At 47.9% G+C, this 15841-nt stretch overlaps 1 protein-coding gene across 1 annotated transcript in view; it reads left to right on the forward strand.

Annotated features, from left to right (window-relative positions):
• The first annotated feature begins 2141 nt into the window (after positions 1-2141).
• Positions 2142-15841, forward strand: part of CNMD (chondromodulin) — a 66727-nt gene continuing 53027 nt past the window's right edge. The window contains exons 1-2 of the mRNA XM_088476148.1: positions 2142-2260; positions 4030-4170. Coding sequence (XP_088332274.1) covers positions 2189-2260; positions 4030-4170 — 213 coding nt within the window. The 5' untranslated portion in view covers positions 2142-2188. The remainder of the gene's footprint in view (positions 2261-4029; positions 4171-15841) is intronic.

Genomic DNA, 15841 nt, shown 5'->3' on the forward strand with positions numbered 1-15841 from the left:
TAGCAAAAAGAAAATTTCACATGTGAAATGGAGAGTGGTATATGATGTATTAGAATGTATTGAAAGCTAATAACTAACGTATATATACAGGATTACAAGCAAAATAAATGTCTAAAAGCAAAGGCATAAGTGTATGTCACATTAATATAACATACCGTACTGCTACGGGCACATATGCTACGGGTGCAGACTAGCACATCTGCAGTTAGTGGGATGTGGGTTGTGTTTCACAATCTACAATATTGCAAGATCTATAACTGCCAGCATACTTTGGCTGCCATGGGCAGCAACGTATCTAAGGGTCCCGGTGCCAGCCACGTCTCTTCCACGTGACATCATATGGAGGGGGAAGGGCCACAATCGCTCGTGGAGCTGTAAGGGCAGCGGTGTGCACGTCTAAAACGTCCTAAACACGCTCCAGGCGCCAATGCTGCAGAGATTCTGGCTGCAGGCTGCCTTTCCCATTCCGGGCAGCCTGCTAGCCAGATGCAGGGCCGTGGGTTGGTGGTGCGGCACTCTGTGCAGTGGCACCGCTCGCACAGCACCCATAGATTCGACCCTGGCCATGGGTATGCTGGCACTTGCAGTTCTAGCAGTGTCAGCATACCCAAACACTTTAGGCATGTCAGGGCTTCCTGGATCCTGTAGTTCACCAGAAAAAAAAACAAAAACACTTTTTTTGTTAACACTATTATCCCACATCCACCAGCCAGGTGTGATTTCCTTAGGGAACTCAGGACATAATTGCCTACTTGTGAATTAGCATTTCAGGGAGATTGTGAAAGCAGCACCAATGAGCGCGCGTTACAGTGGAAGTGTGCTGCTACATCTAAGGGTGTGTCAGACTCATAACACTGACTTACATCCGAATGTAAATGAGCCCAAAAGCAGTTAGTAAGAACTATTTGTTGATGGAAACACACTGATACTTTTCAGAAAATGCATAAGGACCATTGTGCCTTACAACCAATGCTGGGAAATGATACTAATGATATATATCTTTGTTTTTCTTTTAATATAACAGCTTCATGATGGGGGTAAGGTGCAATCAGAGAGATTGCTAGGCTCTTCGGGGAGACAGGGAGATTGCTAGGCTCTTCAGGGAGATTGCTACTATTTCAGGGAGTCTCCCAGGGAGAGTTGGCAAGCATGACTCAGGCCCATGCTGAATAGGCTAGGACTGGTGGATGTACTGGCAGGGGAATCCCATGCTGCCGTTTCCCTACTTTAGTGCCCAGTCCAGTCTGTCCAGACCTATTGCTGGTAGTGTTTTATTACACTGGGGGGTAAATTTACTAAAGTGAGAGTTTTTAGAAGTGGAGATGTTGCCTATAGTGACCAATCAGATTCTAGCTATAATCTTCCAGAAGGTGCTAGATAAATGTTAAGTAGAATCTGATTGGTTGCTATGGGCAACATCTACACTTCTAAAAACTCTCACTTTAGTAAATATACCCTTGGGACTTGCGATGCTGTTGCCGCTACCAGCCTAAACTGTGACGCTAGTGCTGGTTCATTTTTCTTAATTATAGATTGTTTTTTCTTTTTATTTTTTTTATTTTTTTTTCTTTGGGGAGGTTTACCATTGGTTTTATATTTTTTTTATTTTGTAAGATGACAGCCGTATCTAAGCATGGTAATACACTTAATATAGTGTATAAATATGGTTTACTCCAACATACTACACATATGTAGAGCTGCACTTGTCTAAGGGAAAGGGCTCATTGCATATTATGTGCAAATTCTGCATCAGCCCATGAAAAAGTGTTACATATTCTGAGCTCAGAGTCGTCTCATGAAGATCCTGCTTGCATCCTTCCTTCCCTACAAGCCCGCAGTGGAAGCAGAGGGCAGCTAGTTGTGAATGGTGCTGCTGTCTAAATTAGAAAAAAAAAATGGTATTTATTCTGGACAGCACCTGAGATCCTGCACTACAGAACATGAGGGAGGGGACTTACTAGAGCTGCTGAGAGGAATAATAGGGCATGTGTGTGTACATGCAGGAGATGGGGGAGACGTGGTGGAGGAGGAATGCACAGGAGGGTCCAGGCATGGGCGGACAGGCACTCTGCTGGGGGCATGTGCTCATGGCACGTTTGATAGACAGGCGGAGTGACGTGGTTCTTCCATGTCCTGCAGAGACTGCTCAGCTTGGGCTGGGGGCTCAGATCGGGACCAGCAGTACACAATGGCAGAGTGCTCTGAGAAAGTTCCCATTGCCCTGGCAGGGCCCGAAGATGTGGAGCAGTGTCTTCCTCCAGTGAGTAATATTGCACCTTCAACTCTGCAAACTTGTATACAGTACAAGTACTAATACGAGTTACGAATATAATGCACTTCGGGAGGGGTTAATCAATGCAAATCAAATCCACATGACTGACCAATGGCGATAATGAGTTGCAGATACATGTTATTAGAAGTATGCAGAAACTTTGAGGTTGCCATTTGGAAGATGGGACAAGTTGTGCTGTGTGAGGCAAGAAACACAGTATTATCTTGTGAATTTAAGTACAGGGTTCCAGATCACCCTCCTACAGTCTGGTCCTGTAGATAACTTAACACCATGTGTATAGTTGTAATTTAAACATAGTAGTAACCTATCACAATCCAGATGTTGTGGAACTACAAGTTCCATCATGCACTTGCAGCATCACTCTGTCCATAAAAGCCATAGCCCATGGCCGGATCAGATGTTAGCAATGTAATTGTTAAAGCCATTAAACATCAGGTTCTCGCATGTATATAAAATAATGTATGTAAGTGGCTGCACACAAAGTACAGTGAAATGCATGAAATACTGGATTATGAGGGAAGAGAACATACACTTGGAAAGGTTAGGGCAATTCATTCAATTGGAAATTGACTTTCTCCATATGCACCTACATAAAGAAAAGTTTTAGATGTTAGCATGCATGCAATGGCAAAGCCTGACTGAGTACCAGTACAGCAGGACCAGTGTTTTATTTCTGTTTACCTCTAGAGAAAGGTTAATTAGATCATTTCCCTGAACACCTGCAAATACAGAGATTAGTATTGGTGTATGTTTGCTATTAATATAATGTTATTGATGTTAGAACTAGCTGTGCTACTAGACATGATGTTAATAATGGGAATTGCAGTATCAGACTGTTACAAGCTGGCATATGATTGTTATGTTATTAAAAATGCATAACTGATGTTTCAGGGGCAGTGCTATGAAAACAAATTTCATTCAGATGCAGTTTACCACAAGATACATCACTGGTGAAATTCCATACCCTATATACCTAGCCTGTGGTACTCAAGTGGTCATGGAACTACAAGTCTAAACATGTCATGCTGGAACCTGTAGTTCCACAACAGCTAGAGAGCTGCAGTATTCATGTGATACATAATGAAAACCTTATGGGGAAAGTGACCCCTTTAATATAATAATCCAACATACTGTAGATAAAACCCTGTTCCTGCTGAAGATTTAGTCCTGCAAAGCCATTACTTAGTACATAACTACAGGGTATTATGGGCCTGATTCAGAGTTGGGAATAGAGAGAGAGCTAGCACTTAACTGTGTACCTGGACAAACCATATTGCAATGCAAGGAGTCTAAATACATATATATATATATATATATATATATATTTTTGCATGTAGGGTAAATACTGGCTGCTTTTACATGTAGCCCACAAATACTGCACAGCTTTATTATTACTTTACAATTTAGATGTCAGTTTGGACACCTCCCTCCCAAATCTAAATCTCTGCACATTTTAAATCTGCCCTACCTGCAGTGCAGCCTGGTTTCACCAAGATGATCAGTTGAGAGAGATATCTCACTCTATTCCCAACTCTGAATCAGGCCCTATATACAATCCAGCTCCATCAGTGTTCATCTGTAGAGTGGCTGGACATTTCCTGTCTTTTACAGGTAACCAAGAGAGTGAAAGTGTCATTCTGGTTTAATAACCCTCATTCTTTGCAAACTGTTACAACCAAGGCTTCTCTATTGTTATGTTATATATTTTATGACAGCTGTGCCCCATTTGACTGTAGGCATATACAGCAGTTACAGTGAAGCCAGCGAGCAGTGGCCGTCTCCTCCGAATCGGAGCCGTGGTGCTTATCTCCGGGGCTCTTCTGCTTTTGTTTGGAGCTATTGGTGCCTTCTATTTCTGGAAAGTAAATGACAAGCATGTAAGTGAACACATAAGTCTCTTTATGCCAGTAGTATGTCATGTCAGAGTACAGCTCGCACAATGATCATCTGTACGATCTGCTCCCACTGAAGCTCCTACTCCTGAATAGCACAGGTGGTGGTCCTGAAGTTATGAGATGTTGATTTAGAAGGAGCCTATTCCCTTTACTTGTCTCAAACTAGTGAGATAAATTCCTACTCTAAACGGATAGTACTAACCATATAGATGATTACACACAGGATAGATACTACAATAATAACATGGAATATGATATCACATTACTTAATTGGAAATTAATAGAACACTGGCATAAAAAATGTAAACACTATGTTATATTCATATAGCATGATTGCCTTTATGTGGTTACTGGTATAGTACTGCATGTATGAACCGTGTTCCTGTTCAAACTGACAAGATTTGACATATTTATTTATTTCAGGATAATCTGCAACATAGAAATTCATACTAATTCAGCCTGACTATTTAACCTGAGTACAGATGGAATATTTAATTGGTGGAAATGTAAAAGACATACATTATTAAAATGGATCATTATAGCTGCAGTGGGAAAATGCATATGACTTGTCACTATAATTAGTTTTACAGTAATAATTAGCCACTAGTAAGAAGCTGCGGTTTCTTTCTCCGTGTAAAATAAAAAAAAAAAAGTATTTAAAACATTTTTTTTTCACTAAGTGATTGTGTTGTTCCATATTAAATGTGAGAGCTCCTGATGTGCCTTTAAGGAATATGTTCAGGGATGGCCTACTCCTTCTTTGCTGCTTATGGTCCTGTAGGCTGCGCTGGGTCAGTGGTGACTGCTTGCAGACAAAAGACCCTTTTATTTCGGTCTCAATCAGCTCTTGTATATCAGCCAGCTACTTCCCCATCAGCAGCATGCCATGAATGTATTCCAGTATGTCTAACCAGCCAGGCTGCTGTACAAACAAGCTAATGTGCATTTATGTACTAACATCATAGAGGGTTTGTTACTGGCCTAATTCTGCTATTTATTAATTACACAGTCCTACCCTGTACATCTCTGCTAAATTAAAAAAGGTTCACATTAAGGCATTTCAGATGAATATTAGTGTTTTAATGGATACAGTATCCAGAGGGTTGTAGAATACTTTAACTTTACACATAATATTGAAGGAAAATACAAGTGTTCTGGTAATCTATTAATGAGAGCACATTTATCTTTCTGCTTCCGCTACTTAATGGATCATTGTTCCATAAATCATCATTGTTCTAATTATTTTATTGCAATTTAAAAGTGGAAAAGGACACAGTGTTTATTATTTGGTTAGGTTTTAGGATGTGGTAACTGTAGTAGGGTATTATGCTAATATGTCTAGACCTCAAACTAGAATCATACCAAAGCGATTGCTGCAGGTTTTATTTATAGGCAGGAGGTGAATTGATAAATGTGTTGCATAATATTTGTACAAGATGTAGTGTTTGAGACAAACTTCTGCACTGATATGAGGGATGTCCCAAGGCTCACACACTGTACAACATTGGGCAGATATATTCGAGTACTATCAAATTGACCAGACAGATCATATGTTACCAACTTTGTACAAGACTTTAAATAGGTTATCTTATCACTTTTAGGCCCCCATTTATCAATGATCGCTTTTTCAATGCGATCAGGGCATGACAGTACCGCCCATGATCGCATTGCACATAGTGATCATGGCGGCCGGATGTATCATCTGGGACATGCAGGGACATGGACTCCGAAAGGAACCCGTCCCTGCAATGTCTACAGAGAGCTGCCGGCCAGTGCAGGGGGTGGTGCACATGCGCAGTCCCACAGACTGCACATGCACAGCCGCCATAGCCGGGGAGGGGTCCGGTGGATTCCTCCACCGGCTAATTATGTGCAGTGTAGCCCATAGGCTACAGCAGCTAACGTTCTCTTCAGATGGCATTAGCTGTGGGGGCCAGTATCTGGAACGCACCACATTCTGGATATTGGTAAATTTGGCAGCATCGCATCCCCCATAGAAACCTATTGGGGGGCGGCTGCCAGCGGTAATGGAGGGATCACAGCAGGTATCGGAGTTACCTGCTGTGGTCCCTCCTTAATACATGTGAGGGATACTTAATATTTGAGGTAAACCCACGAAAACTGTGTTTTCGGGGATTATACCTCAGATATACTTTGACAAATGGGCCCCTTAAAGTAATGCATTAATATAGAAATAGATGCCATAGGGCCTTATTCAGAGATAGCGGCTATTGCACAATCGCAGCAACTTTGTATGCAGCAACTGCGCAATAATATGCTAATGCTGCAGGAGGCTTCTTGTGTAAAAAGACTTCTACTGCTGGCTTCTGTGATCTGCTGCTGCTTCCAAGGACGCAGCCATCAGATCACTTGCGTGAACATTGGCCATCTGAGTAACCCTCAGGTTATCAGGATGGTCAGTGTTTTCACGCAGCTGACGCAGCCAGTGGCTTCAGCGCACTCAGAAAACGTTGCCGACATCCCAATTTTCTGGGATGATGCCTGACGCCATCCAACAAAAGTGGCGGCCGCGAGGCTGTTTTCCGGCTTAGTGTAGCGCTAACAGCGGCCAGTACTTTAGTCAGAGAATGCCGGCTCTTGTGATTTAAACACAAAGGTTAAGTCGGCATTCTCTGACTTAACTGGCAACTGTCGGACCAAACCGCGCTGAATTGAATAGTTCTGTGAGCTCCCGGCCGAGGCTATTCAGCATCGTGTTGCATTGAATCGAGCACAGTGTGTTAACTAGTGTGAAAAATAGGTTCAGGAACTGTGAGTGGAGCTACTGGGGGTGGAGCTATGGAAAAACAATTTAATATACTTTATCTATGTTAATTATATGGAACGTCTCTGAATTGTATGTGGAGACATGTGGGATGATCAGGGAGGCATGTGAGGTGGTATTTGGAGGCGTGTGGTTGGTAGATTTATTTTTATATATTACTTGTAGATGTACCCGGGTAGACCTTAGATTTTAATGTTTCCATTTTCATCTCATCCCTCCAGTAACACATTAATCCTTCACCTCTATAGTAATGCATCACTGCTATAGTAAGACATTAACCTCACCCACCTTTGTACTAACACAGTCCACTTCCATAGTAACACACTATCCTCGCTCACCTCTGTAGTAACACATTTACAACTCCTCCTCCACATACAACTCCTCCCTCGCACCTGTAGTAACACATTACCCTCACACCTGTAGTAATTTATTCCTCTCCCTAATCTCTATAGTAACACATTCCCCTCCCTCACTTCTGTAGGAACACATTCCCGTCCCTCGCCTGTGTTGTAACACATTCCCTTCCTTCACCCTGTAGTAACACATTTGACACCCCCCTCCCTCACCTGCATAGAATACAACCCCTCCCTCACACTTGTGTAGTGTCCCTAACACTACACACCATACTGTACACTTACCCCCTAACCCTGAAACAACTACTATGTGCTTATCCCCCTAACCCTGCACCCAATATTGTGTCCTTATCCCCCTAACCCTGCACCCAATATTGTGTCCTTATCCCTTAATACTTAACACAATATTGTACCCTTATCCCCTAACACTGCTACCAATACTGTGCACTTACCCCATAACCCTGCACCCAATATTGGGGTAGATGTATTAAGTGGCGATATGGGGGAGGAGTGGTATCAGTGCACATTATGTGCGCTGATACCGGTTCTCCCCCCTGTATTATTCTGGAGTTTGGAAGGTAAATGACAGGGGGCGGGATCGGGTTTCTTTAAATAAAGTTAACGTGAAAAGTACTACTGCACTCCCGTTGCCTCCCTTTTCTACATCAGGGTCCATAGGGTATCCACAGGATACCTTGGGGGTATTGGTGATGACGTCAGGCATCGAACACCACAGAGTTAAATTTTCATCCTCCCAGGATGCACTGGGGTCCCTCTCCTATAACCCGCCCCCGAGCCAAGGCATCTTAGTTTCGTTGGTGTCTGGCCAGGAGTCGGATCACTTGCAAGCAGAGGGGGTCTGCTTGTTGCCCTATCTGGATGACATTCTGCTGTTGGCATGGTCTCCAGAGATCCTTCAGCGCCATCTGCAATTGACAGTCTCTGTGTTGCAGGCTCACGGCTGGCTGATAAACTGGAAGACGTCATCCCTGGAGCCATCACAGAGGATGCTCCATCTCGGAGCCCTATTGGACTCCCAACATCAGAGGATCTTTGTTACGGAAGAAAAGATCTCTGCATTACAGGCAAAGGTACGCAGTTGCCTGCAGACTCGCCGGGTGTCTATTCACTCAGCGATGAGATTACTGGGTTCCATGGTGTCGATGTTTGACATGGTGGAGTTTGCCCAATTTCACTCTAGACCTCTGCAGAAGTTGATCCTCTCCAGATGGAATGGGTTGCCCCACCTGATAAAGACACAGACAATGGTGTTGTCATCGGAAGTACGTCTGTCCGAGGCAATTGCCAGAAGAAAGACAGTCTTTAGTATGGTGGCTACAGACTACTCACCTGAACAGGGGTGCCCCGTTTAGATTGCGGACTGGGTCCTTTTGACGACGGACACCAGTCTTCGAGGTTGGGGAGCAGTGGGTCCACACTTCTTCAAGGGAAGGTGGACGCCAGCAGAATCTGCGCTTCCAATCAACATCTTGGAACTAAGGGCAGTATTCAAAGCTCTCCAACAAGCAAGACATGTCCTCCACGGAAAGCCCGTGCAGGTGCAGTCGGCCAATGCCACCATGGTGGCTTAAAATATACCGCCAAGGAAGAACCCACAGTCAGGCGGCCCTGACAGAGGTGTCCCGCATTCTAGCATGGGTGGAAGGCAATCTCCCTGCCATCTCGGCAGTGTTCATACCAGGAGTCCTCAACTGGGAAGCAGACTTCCTCAGCCATCAAGACGTGCATCTAGGAGAGTGGTCTCTTCACCAGGAGGTGTTTCAGCTACTGGTGAACAAGTGGGGCCTTCCAGAGATAGACCTCATGGCTTCCTGACACAACAACAAGCTTCCTGTGTACGGGTCAACAACAAGAGACACAGAGCGTCTACTAGAAGTGCCTCTGTCGGTCCGGTGGACCTTCCAGTTTGCGTACCTCTTCCCTCCATTCTCCCTTCTTCTTCGAGTGATTCGCAAATTCAAGCAAGAAGGTGGCATGCTCCTGCTGATAGCTCCAGCATGGCCCAGACGGCACTGGTACTCAGATCTCAGGAGCCTATCCACAGAAGCTCTGATGTGGTTGCCTCTACATCTGGACCTGTTGTCTCAAGGTCCTTGCCGTCACCCGGACCTGGGCCATCTGTCTTTAATGGCGTGGCTGTTGAGACTGCCCTCTTGAAGTCCAGGGCTTTTTCCAGCTCTGTTGTTAACACCATACTCAGAGCTCGGAAGCCGGCTTCTGCAATAATTTACCACCGAGTGTGGCATACTTTCTTTGAATGGTGTCAACCTAGAGGCTATGATCCTCAGGTTTTTAGGATATCCAGTATTTTGGCTATCCTAAAAGCGGGCTTAGATCACGGTCTTCGCCTTGCTTCACTGAAAGTGCAGGTTTCTGCCCTCTCAGTGTGGTTTCAGCATAGGATTACTAGGCTTCCTGATGTCCACACTTTTATGCAAGGTGTACTTCGCATACAGCTTCCCTTTGTTCTACCTGTGGCTCCTTGGGACTTGGCTGTGGTCCTTAGGGCTCTCCAAGGACCACCATTTGCACCACTGGGCTCAGTGGATTTAAAATGGCTCACAGCTAAGACTGTCTTTCTTCTGGCAATTGCCTCGGCCAGAAGAGTGTAAGATTTGGTGGCTCTTTCATGTTGCCCCCCATTCCTTGATGGCTGAGGAAGTCGGTTTCCCTTGTTATCTCTATTTCTACGAAGCCCATAGGGTTCCACAGGACTCCCGCCCTGTCGCACCTGTACTGCAGATGGGCTTTGATCTGGTCACCGGTTTTTCCATCTCCTTCTGGTGAGAATGTGATTCTTGTGTGTTCCAGACTTCTTCTTCTCTGTCTTTTTTTCTCCTCCTCCTCATTTAACTCCCGTGATGCTACCGTACTGTTTACATACACAGCTGATAGGACAAGCAACAGCACATATGTAACAATAATAGATATGGTAAGAACTTACCTTTGTTATCTCTATTTCTACGAAGTCCATAGGGTTCCACAGGATACCTTGGGGTATAGGTGATGACCTCAGGCATCGGGCACCAAAGAGTTAAGCTTTCAGCCTCCCATGATGCACTAGGGTCCCCCTCCTATACCCCGCCCCCGAGCCAAGGCATCTCAGTTACGAACCAAGCCATAGGCCGGAGGAGGAGAAGGAAAAAAGAGAAAAAAGATCTGGACACACACAAGAATCACATTCTCACCAGAGGGAGATGGAAAAACCGGTGACCAGAGCAAAGCCCATCTGCAGCACAGGTGCGACAGGGCGGGAGTCCTGTGGAACCCTATGGACTTCGTAGAAATAGAGATAACAAAGGTAAGTTCTTACCATATCTCATATTTTCTACTTCAGGGTCCATAGTGTATCCACAGGATACCTTGGGGATGTCCCAAAGCAGTATACTTCAAGAGTGGGGATGCTCCTGTGCTGAAAGGAGAATCCGCCGCCCGAAGGAAGCATCCTGAGAGGCAAAGGTGTCAAACGCGTAATACCTCACAAAGGTATGGACAGAGGACCACGTGGCAGCCTTGCAGATCTGGACTGCAGAGGCACCACGTCGAGCTGCCCACGAAGGACCCACAGACCTAGTGGAATGAGCCCTCACAGAGGAAGAAACCGACAGGCCTTCATGAAGATAAGCTTCTGAAATTGCCATACGAATCCAACCTGCCAAAGTTTGCTTTGAAGCAGGCCAACCCTTTTTACGGAAGCCATAGAGGACAAACAAGGCGTCAGACTTCCGAAACGAAGAAGTGCGGTCAATATAAATCTTTAAGGCCCGCACAACGTCCAAAGTGGCCTCACCCACTGAAAGGTCAGGTGAGTTAAAAGCCGGCACAATGATTTCCTCGTTGATATGAAACCGGGAAACAACTTTGGGAAGAAAATCAGGACGAGTGCGCAGCACCGCCGTGTTCCCATGAAAAATCAAGAAAGGGGGTCTACAAGATAGAGCCCCTAAATCAGAAACACGTCTGGCCGAAGCGATGGCCAGAAGGAAAACTGTTTTGGCTGTCAGCCATTTAAGATCCACTGAGCCCAGTGGTTCAAACGACGGTCCCTGGAGAGCCCTCAGAACCACCGCCAAATCCCAATGCGCCACCGGTGGAACAAATGGCGGCTGGATTCGAAGAACACCTTGCATAAAGGTGCGCACATCAGGGATCGTAGCAATCCTACGATGGAACCAGACAGACAGGGCAGAAACCTGCACCTTCAAAGAAGCAAGGCGAAGCCCATGGTTAAGTCCCGCCTGTAGGAAGGCTAGCACTCTAGACAGACAGAACTCCCGAGGTGCATAACCTCTCGGTCGACACCATTGGAAGAACGTATGCCACACACGATGGTATATTCTTGCAGAAGACTGTTTTCGAGCTCTCAGCATAGTGCGTACTACAGAGCTGGAAAACCCCCTGGACCTTAACATGGCCGTCTCAACAGCCACGCCGTCAAAGACAGCCGAGTCAGGTCCGGGCGAAGACAAGGACCTTGTGACAGTAGGTCCGGTTGTAGCGGCAACCGCAGAGGAATGTCCACGGACAGACCCTGAAGGTCTGAGAACCAGCGCCGTCTGGGCCAGCCACGCGGGAGCTATCAATAGGAGCATCCCTCCTTCCTGTTTGAATTTCCGGATTACCCGTGGAAGAAGGGAAAACGGAGGAAAGAGATATGCAAACCGGAAAGTCCACCGGACGGACAGACCATCCACCAGAGACGCCTTTTCGTCTCTTGTGCGAGAACTGTACACCGGCAACATTGTGCCGTGATGCCATGAGATCGATCTCTGGAAGACCCCCCTGTCCACCAGAAGTTGAAAGACGTCCTGGTGCAGAGACCATACCCCCGGATGAACGTCCTGGCGACTGAGAAAGTCGGCCTCCCAATTGAGGACTCCCGGGATGAATACTGCTGATATGGCCGGGAGATTGCGCTCTGCCCAGATCAGGATGCGGGACACCTCTACGAGTGCCGCCCGACTTCTGGTTCCTCCTTGCTGATTTATGTACGCCACGGTGGTGGCGTTGTCCGACTGGACCTGCACGGGATGACCCTGGAGAACCCTATGGGCCTGCTGGAGAGCATTGAAAACGGTGCGGAGTTCCAAGATGTTTATCGGAAGCTCCTTTTCCACTGGAGTCCATCTGCCCTGGAACAAGTGTGGACCCGTGACCGCTCCCCAGCCCCGAAGACTGGCGTCCGTTGCCAATAAGACCCAGTTCGGCACCCAAAATGGACGACCCTTGTTGAGATTGGTCATCTGCAACCACCAGGCAAGGGACAGGCGAACCTCCGGAGTGAGCACCATCGTCTGGGATTTGAGACTCTGAGGCAGTCCATTCCATTTGGACAGGATCAATTGCTGCGGAGGTCTGGAGTGAAACTGGGCATATTCCACCATGTCGAATACGGACACCATGGAGCCCAGTAACCTCATTGCCGAGTGAAGAGACACCCGGCGACTCTGCAGACAACTGCGTACCCTCAACTGCAAGGCAGAGATCATTTCCCCCGTCACAAAGATCCGCTGCTGACTGGGCTCCGAGGTGCAGAATCCTCTGAGACGGGATCAGGGTGGACTTTTGCCAGTTTATCAACCAGCCATGCCATTGCAGTACTGCAATCATCAGATCCAAATGGCGCAGAAGGAGCTCCGGAGATCCTGCTACCAACAGTAGGTCGTCCAAGTACGGCAACATGCAGACTCCCTGCAGCCGCAGGGAAGCCGCCATGACCGCCATCACCTTGGTGAACACATGTGGTGCTGTCGCCAAGCCAAAAGGTAACGCCCAGAACTGGAAGTGATCGTTGCGGATTGAAAACCTGAGGAACTGTTGATGGCGCAAAAGAATAGGGACATGCAGATAAGCGTCCTGTATGTCCAACCACACCATGTAATCCCCAGGTTCCAGCACCAGAATGATGGACCGTAGGGTCTCCATCCGAAACCTCGGCACCCGCAATGACTTGTTGAGTGCTTTGAGGTTGAGTATCGGACGGTACGACCCATTGGGTTTCTGCACCAAAAGCAGATTGGAATAGAAACCCAGGCCCCTCTGGGTAAATGGAACAGGCACTATAACTCCAGCCTGGAGCATAGTGTGCAAAACCTTCCGCCGTTCCGTGGCTTTGTTCCGGTCTGATGGAAGACCCATGGTGAAGAATCGGGACTGGGGCCTGTGCCGGAAGGAGAGGGCATACCCGTGAGAAACCACCTCGTGAACCCAACTGTCTGTCGTGGTCACCGACCAACACTGAGCGAACCGTAGCCGGCGGCCTCCCACTTTGGGATCCCCCAAAGGGAGGCCCGGACCGTCAGGCCGCAGGTTTGTCATCGGACTTAGGGCTCGGACGTCTGGTACTCCAGGCCTGTTTCCGGGGCTTGGCCGACTTCTTGGGGCCAGCCTGTTGGGGAAAGTACTGTGCTTTAGACCTACCCTGGGCCCTGTAAGGCCGAAAGGACGACGTACCTGAACTGGAAGGAACTGCAGCAGAAGGGAGACATGCCGATTTGGCTGCCGCCAGTGTGGCTACAATTTTGTCCAGATCTGGACTAAATAAGACTTCTCCATTAAAAGGCAAGGCTTCCAGGCCCTTTTTGGAATCAGCGTCCGCCTTCCAAGAGCGCGACCATAAGGTGCGACGAGCCGCCACTGCAGCCGAAGAAATACTGATATCTAAAGCTGCTTCGTTAATGTAAGTGGCCGAATCCCTGAGATTGCCTATCAACTCGGTCTGTTCAGCCGAACAGTCGGAATCGAAAGACGCCTCTAAAGTATCTGCCCAGCGCTCCATAGCTCTGGCTACCCAACAAATGGCCATAGCCGGCCTGGCTGCCCCCCCCCCCGCAAGGGAATAAACGGACTTTAGGCAGATTTTCACCTTACGGTCCTTGGCATCCTTTAAGGAGGACATGGAGGACATGGGCAACGTGGCACTTCGGACCAGGCGTGTCACATGTGAATCCACCTGTGGCGGGGATTCCCACTTAGCAAAATAATTGTCTGCAAACGGATTCGCCACTGCTAAACGCCTTTGAGGCTGATACCGTTTGCCTGGATGTTTCCACGCCTCCTCTAAGTGGTCTACTAATTGACCCGAAAGAGGAAACACTGTGGCGTCACCCTTAACATCCTTGAAAAAGGCATATTTGGATTTTGACACCGGAGGCTCATCATCCTCAATAACTAAAGCAGTGCGGACTGCACGAATAAGGCCAGGAATATAAACCTTAGACTTAGCGTCCGACTCTTTAGTACAGGGAGGTTCTTGGTCAGAAAGATCCAGAATCTCCCCATCATCGGACGTTCCGTCGTCATCCTCATAAGGAGCGGACAGAGACGCCACCGGCCGCTTGTGAGGCCACAACACAGACTCCCCTTGTAACACGTCCGACAAATGCTGTACAGAGCTTGTCAGCGAATTAACCTACGCAGGCTCCTGAGAGACCTGAGGAGGGGAAATAGGGAGACTGTGGGGTACCATCAATTGTCTCGGGAAACCCTGCATGGGCGATGACACCACTGACTGCTGGGACAATCCCATCTGTGGGAAGGTAGGCTGCGGAGCTAACTGGCCCACGAGGGTTGTAAGCGCTTTGGCGAAACAAGCCCAGGGCGGCTCCTGTACCGGAGCCGTGACAGTAATTGGCCGCACCAATAAATAACACTGCCGACATAGCCCCTCCGCGTTACCCTCCCCCTCCGCTATTGGTACCTTACACTTAGTACATAAAAGCTGAAGAGGAAAGTCACTCTGACATGATGGTAAGTATGTGACCCCTCTCACTGATACTTGTTAGTATAGTGGAAGAACCACCCTGCAAGCACCGCACCGCAAGGGCTTTAGCAGAAGAAGAACAGGGACAGTGAAAAGGCTGACAGTAGAAAGTGAAAGTACAGGCAGCAGACGCTAGCAGAAGTCACATACAATGCAAAGAAATCAATTCCTGCACTATCAGCGCTGATTCTCAACTACGTAGACACAGAGCCTGGTAGGACACAGCGCTGCATACACAGACCTGGACCAACGGAGGAGAGGTATGCCGGGGGACCCAGACCGCGATGCCATCGATCTTCAGCGTCCAGCAGCGCTCACCATGCTTCCAGGAAAAGATGGCCACCGAGGAGCAGAGAGGAGGCCGGCCTGGGAGAGGAGCGCTGCCACAGGGCCAGTCAGCAGAGCGGAGAGGGCTGTGTGCAGCGGGGGAGGCGCCGGCTGTGTTACAGGGAAGGCGCGCTCCCCTGGCATGCAATTAACCACTGGGACGCCACAGCGCTACCGCTCAGCTGCGGTCCGCTTTCCCAGGGGGGGTAGTGGAAGCGCAGGTCCGAAACCTGGCTCCACGCTGCAGCCAGTCCCCAGGGAGCCCCCTGCCTGGGGACTCTGGACCATGTGTTCAGCAGGGACCCACCGCAGGACCCCGCTGCTTACCTGCTGCCCCCTTGAATCCGGCCATGGTCCCAAACATCTGGGGTCACCGCTAGCTGTGACCCCCAGATGCCTACCAGC

This window comes from Taudactylus pleione, unplaced genomic scaffold (assembly GCF_031769625.1).
Source record: "Taudactylus pleione unplaced genomic scaffold, aTauple2 ptg000005l, whole genome shotgun sequence".
NCBI classification, from domain to species: domain Eukaryota; kingdom Metazoa; phylum Chordata; class Amphibia; order Anura; family Myobatrachidae; genus Taudactylus; species Taudactylus pleione.